The following is a 6340-nucleotide window of genomic DNA, read 5'->3' as shown; positions in this document are numbered from 1 at the left end:
GGGTCATAGGGGGAGGAGCCAGTGCACACCAGGTAGTCCTAAAGCTTTACTTTTGTGCCCAGTCTCCTGCGGAGCAGCTATTCCCCATGGTCCTTACGGAGTTCCCAGCATCCACTAGGACGTCAGAGAAATAATCATTATTATTGCAGTGAATCATTTATCGAGTCTGTCACAAATGGAATTGCCCTACAGTATATTTGATATTCCTATGTGGTTTTCTACTGTGTTTTATATAAACCATTGCATTAGCAGTATAGGGTTTTGTCTGTATTCAGGGGATCTATACGCAAAGTAAAAGCAGCAAACAAAATAATTACCACGTTAAATGAAGAACTTTTTAATCTCTTTATTCTGTTGCATTTGTCATATTAATCCTGGAAGCTCCATTTTGGTTATAAACGTATTGACTTTGCAATAAGTGCTTTACCCAGACCACGGTTACTGGAGACTCCTGCTCTTTTATACACGACTCTCTTGTACAGTATTGCACTTACAGTAATGTACTACAGTCCAGTGCATATCATACACAACACTACATACACACACAACGGCAGAGAATACAAATATTTTAATAGTGACAGTACAGAAAAGCAACCAATCATATTACATGCATGGCTCCAATGTTTCCTGACCTGCACGTTTGTCCCCAGTAAAAAGCTTTAACTAAAGAGAAGTGTAATTATACCTATACCAGTAATATGTTTTGCTAAAATATCTGGTCATCGCAGTATTTCATTTCAACATGATAGAAGACCTAATAATGTCAAAGATTTATATGATGTCACGGAGACGATAATTATGGCAGTTTATATGTGCGTAGAAATCATCTTCTCTCTAAACAGTGAGTATTTCACCCGTAGGGTCAGCGGACAGCAGAGGATCATCTTTCTCTTCAGCAGGCTTCTGTAACACAAAGCAGATGTATGTGACGCTACCTTACAGAGGCAATCCTATAATGTGCTTACTGTATATCTGCATTGAATGAAAGCCTCACTGAAATAATAAGTGGGAGTGTGGGCTGAAATGACAAACAGCCACATGTTCATCTAAATAGGTCTATTAGCACAGGGAATGCTTGCAGGGTCAGCCCCCGCACACTGAGGAAGACTGGCTCAGTTTATTAACTATAGCAAACCTGTCCCAGATATTGTACAGTAACATCAACGTATGCAACTATTTTACAGCAGCCGCTGTTTAGTATGTGTGTTGTACCGAGAGTAGACAGCACTGGCAGCTGAGGCGTTCTCGTGGGACAAAGGAACCTCACATCCTCTTCACATCTACAGCTTAGAGCTCAGTGTTACCCTGCCTGGGGGAAAAAATGGTCCAGTCTGAGATGCAGATGTGCCCATGTGTGTTAGATGGCTTAGGTACCAGCGAAGTACATCTTAAAAGGTAACTTGGCCATTTTCTATTCAGATATAGGGGGAGATTTAGCAAATATTGGAGGGGGAGAGAGAGAGAGAGAGAGAGAGAGAGAGAGAGAGAGAGAGAGAGAAAGAAGAAATTATACCTAGCAACCAATAAGCTTCAAAAAATCATTTTTCTAGCACAGAGAAGCTTTATCTCTCACCGTGATTTGACAAATCTCCCGAATTGCTTTATTAGATCAGTAGTTACATTTAAAAAGAAGGTCCACAGGCTTCACCAACGCTGCAGTGTGTGCGATGGTACACCGATGGTACTACAAAAAAACGCTGGTGGTGGTACAGCATGCAAGACGCTGAGAGTGGACATCTCACTGCTTGCACATTTCAGCGAGTGCTTGTACACCAGGCAGAAGCTGAAGCAGGCATTTGTATATTGGAGGTCATTCCAAGTTGATCGCGCAACTTTTTGCTATGGGGGGAGTGTATTTTCGCTTTGTAAGTGTGCAAACGCGTGTGCTGCCGAGCGGGCCGAAATTTTTTTGTGTAGTTTCTAAGTAGCTTTAGACTTACTCAGCCCTTGAGATCATTTCAGCGTGTCTGGTCCAGATTTGATGTCAGACACCCACCCTGCAAACGCCTGGACACGCCTGCGTTTTTCCAACCACTCCCTGAAAACGGTCAGTTGACACCCATAGACGCCCTTTTCCTGTCAATCACTGTGAGTTCGGCTGTGCAAATGAAATCTTCATTAAATCCATTGCTCAGCAACTAACCACTTTGTACTCGTACGACATGCCTGTGCTTTGCGGTGCATACGCATGCACAGTTTAGGTGCGGTTGAGATGATCGCTGCGCTGCGAAAAGTTGCTAGCGAGCGATCAACTTGGAATGACCCCCATTTTCACTTACGAGACTCCGTCAACAGACGCAAGAGTGGAAGCAGCATGGTCCACTTCTGAATCAGACCCCTGGACACAAAGGGCCCCAAGCCTCAGTGATCTCAAGTTTCTACTTTCTAGTCCATAGTTTTCATATATTGGCCTAGCTGACAAATGGCTGCTCTGACTGTATGTAATTCCCTCCTAAATTACTCAGACAGGCATTTATTTTACTTAGTTATTTACAAGGTACACAGTTTACGTTGCACTGTACAGAGACTATTTAGCCATTTACATTAGTCCCATCCCCAGTGGAGTTTACAATCCATATTCCCTACCACCCACACAGCTTTTTTATTTGTCGTAAGACAAGCTTCCTGTATTTATTTGGATTGTGGGGGGAAACTGAAGTCCCCAGAGGAAAGTCACGCAAGCACAGGGAGAACATACAAACTCTGCACTGATATTGTATTGAGGGAACTGATGTTGATGATAATCCATGTAGCTTTCTTTGTTTTGGCCTTGCAATCCTAAATTTGAAGGCCTAAAGGTGCAGTTTAGAGGTACAGTACAAGTCTGCCTACTTTACAGCACTATCCCTTTAAACCGGGATGCAGTTATGTGACCAATACCGGCGCTGGCATCCAAAACACTGACTGGCCTGCCGGTCAGCATGCCAACCAACAGGGACTATTCCCACGACACCCACAGAGTGGGAATAGAACCTGTGGTGAGCGCAGCAAGCCTGCAAGGAGCTTCGTTGCACTCACCCTTCCCCCGCTGGCCATCTGACAAACGGGATCCCCGTGTCAGTATGGTGACCGGTGGTCTCCCAACCGCCGGTCACCAGATACCAAACACTTTAAACCAGGACACTCATAAATTCCACCGGTTCTGTGGCTGGCTTCAATACTGCATTTCACCTGGTTTAATCAGCTACAGAACCTGGGTAATTCAGTAGTGTCCCGGTTTAGAGGGATAGTATGGGCAGCCTAGGTAGAAGGAACATTCTGACTGCTCCTGGCTAGTTTACCTTTTAAAATGTGTTGGGATTCTGACAGTCGGGATGCCGCTGTTGGTATTCTCATCGCTGGCATCCTGACTATCGGGATCCCGAACCCAACCCTTAGTGACAAAGGGTTGGGTACGCAACACCCACTGTATGCGAGTATGGGGACCTTGCAAAGTGTGGTAGTGGTGGGGGTGGGGTGGTAGGTGACAGGAGAATGTACATATAGAGGACATTAAAAAAAAAATAAAAAAATAAAAATAGGATTTTAATACCTACCGGTAAATCCTTTTCTCTTAGTCCGTAGAGGATGCTGGGGTCACATCAAGAACCATGGGGTATAGACGGGATCCGCAGGAGACATGGGCACTTAAGACTTTCAAAGGGTGTGAACTGGCTCCTCCCTCTATGCCCCTCCTCCAGACTCCAGTTATAGGAACTGTGCCCAGGGAGACTGACATTTCGAGGAAAAGGATTTATTGTTAAACCAAGGTGAGATACATACCAGCTCACACCTCAAGCACGCTGTACAACATGGCATTCAACATAACGCAAGTCAACGGCATGAACAACGTCAGCAACAGGCTGACTAAAAACGTAACACAACATGTGTTAAAACATAACAAAAAACTGCAGATACAGTACGCATTGGGACGGGCGCCCAGCATCCTCTACGGACTAAGAAAAAAAGGATTTACCGGTAGGTATTAAAATCCTATTTTCTCATACGTCCTAGAGGATGCTGGGGTCACATCAAGAACCATGGGGTTATACCTAAGCTCTAGAACGGGCAGGAGAGAGTGCGGATGACTCTGCAGCACCGACTGACCAAACATGAGGTCCTCATCAGCCAGGGTATCAAACTTGTAGAACTTCGCAAAGTTATAATGCAGAGACCCCCCCTGGCAGCCGCCCAGGATGAGCCCACCTTTCTGGTAGAATGGGCCTTCACCGATTTCAGTAATGGCAATCCAGCCGTAGAATGAGCATGCTGAATCGTATGACAGATCCAGTGCGTACTAGTCTGCTTGGAAGCAGGAGCCCCAACCTTGTTGTGAGCATACAGGACAAACAGAGCCTCAGTTTTCTTAAACTGAGCCGTTCTGGTGACATAAATTTTCAAAGCTCTGACTACATCGAGAATCTTTGATTCCAGCAAGGCGTCAGTAGCCACTGGCACCACAATAGGTTGGTTCAAGTGGAACGACGAAACCACTTTCGGCAGAAATTGCTGACGAGTCCTCAACTCTGCTCTATCTTCATGGAAGATCAAATAAGGGCTCTTGTGAGACAAGGCCGCTAATTCAGATACTCGCCTTGCAGATGCCAAGGCCAACAGCATGACAACTTTCCAAGTGAGGAATTTCAACTCTACCTTCTGTAAAGGTTTAAACCAATTAGATTGAAGAATTGCAACGCCACGTTAAGATCCCACGGTGCCACTGGGGGCACAAAGGGAGGTTGGATGTGCAACACGCCTTTCAAGAAAGTCTGAACTTCTGGAAGGGAGGCCAATTGTTTTTGGAAGAAAACCGATAAGGCTGAAATCTGTACTTTAATTGAGCCCAACTTTAGGCCCGCATCCACACCAGCTTGTAGAAAATGGAGAAAACGTCCTAACTGAAGTTCTTCCGTAGGAGCCTTCCTGGATTCACACCAAGACACGTATTTTCTCCAAATACGGTGATAATGTTTAGACGTTACTCCTTTTCTGGCCTGAATAAGAGTAGGGATGACTTCCTTGTGAATACCCTTTCGGGCTAGGATCCGGTGTTCAACCGCCAAGCCGGCAAACAAAGTCGCGGTAAGTCTTGGAACACGAACGGCCCCTGCTGTAACAGATCCTCCCTCAGAGGAAGAGGCCAGTGATCTCTTATGAGTAATTCCTGAAGATCTGGATACCAAGCCCTACTTGGCCAGTCTGTAACAATGAGGATCGCTTGAACCTTCGTTCTTCTTATGATCTTTATCACTTTTGGAACGAGTGGAAGCGGAGGAAACACATACACCGACTGAAACACCCACGGTGTCACTAGGGAGTCCACTGCTATTGCTTGAGGGTCTCGACCTGGAACAATATCTCTGAAGTTTCTTGTTGAGACGAGACGCCATCATGTCTATTTGAGGAATTCCCCAAAGACTTGTCACTTCTGCAAAGACCTCTTGATGAAGACTCTCCTGGATGGAGATCGTGTCTGCTGAGGAAGTTTGCTTCCCAGTTGTCCACTCCTGGAATGAAGACCGCTGACAGAGCGCTTGTATGCCTTTCCACCCAGCGGAGAACCTTTGTGGCCTCTGCCATTGCCACTCTGCTCTTTGTTCCGCCCTGGCAGTTTATGTACGCTACTGCTGTTATGTTGTCAGACTGAATCAAGACTGGCCGATTGCGAAGATGTTCCGCTTGCAGAAGGCAGTTGTAAATGGCCCTTATTTCCAGAACGTTTATGTGTAGACAAATTTCCTGGCTTGACCATCTTCCCTGGAAGCTTTCCCCCTGTGTGACTGCTCCCCAGCCTCGGAGACTCACATCCGTGGTCACTAGGATCCAGTCCTGGATCCCGAACCTGCGTCCCTCTAGGAGGTGAGAGCTGTGCAGCTACCACAGGAGTGAGATTCTGGTCTTGGAAGACCGGATTATCCTTCGGTGCATGTGCAGATGGGACCCGGACCACTTGTCCAACAGGTCCCACTGAAACACTCTGGCATGGACTCTGCCAAACTGAATGGTCTCGTAGGCCGCCACCATCTTCCCCAGCAACCGAGTGCATTGATGGATCGATACTCTTGCTGGTTTCAGAATTTGTTTGACCAGGTTCTGAATTTCCAGAGCCTTTTCCACTGGAAGAAAAACTCTGTAATTCTGTGTCCAGAATCATTCCCAAAAACGACAGCCGTCTCGCGGAACCAACTGTGATTTTGGCAAGTTTAGGAGCCAACCATGTTGCTGCAGAATTGTCAGGGAGAGCGTAATGTTCTGCAGTAATTGGTCCCTGGATCTCGCCTTTATCAGGAGATCGTCCAAGTACGGGATAATTGTGACTCCTTGTTTGCGCAGGAGAACAATCATTTCGGCCATTACTTTG

At 46.1% G+C, this 6340-nt stretch overlaps 1 protein-coding gene across 1 annotated transcript in view; it reads right to left on the bottom strand.

Annotated features, from left to right (window-relative positions):
• Positions 1 to 331: 331 nt before the first annotated feature.
• The window catches only part of LOC135054940 (transmembrane protein 176A-like), a 49599-nt gene continuing 43590 nt past the window's right edge, over positions 332 to 6340 (bottom strand). The window contains exon 7 of the mRNA XM_063958432.1: positions 332 to 903. Within this exon, the coding sequence (XP_063814502.1) occupies positions 835 to 903 (69 nt within the window). The 3' untranslated portion in view covers positions 332 to 834. The remainder of the gene's footprint in view (positions 904 to 6340) is intronic.

This window comes from Pseudophryne corroboree, chromosome 3 (genome assembly GCF_028390025.1).
Source record: "Pseudophryne corroboree isolate aPseCor3 chromosome 3, aPseCor3.hap2, whole genome shotgun sequence".
In the NCBI taxonomy this organism is placed as follows: Eukaryota; Metazoa; Chordata; class Amphibia; order Anura; family Myobatrachidae; genus Pseudophryne; species Pseudophryne corroboree.
Note: the sequence above shows the minus strand (reverse complement) of the source record. Positions and strands in the feature narration are given on the sequence as shown.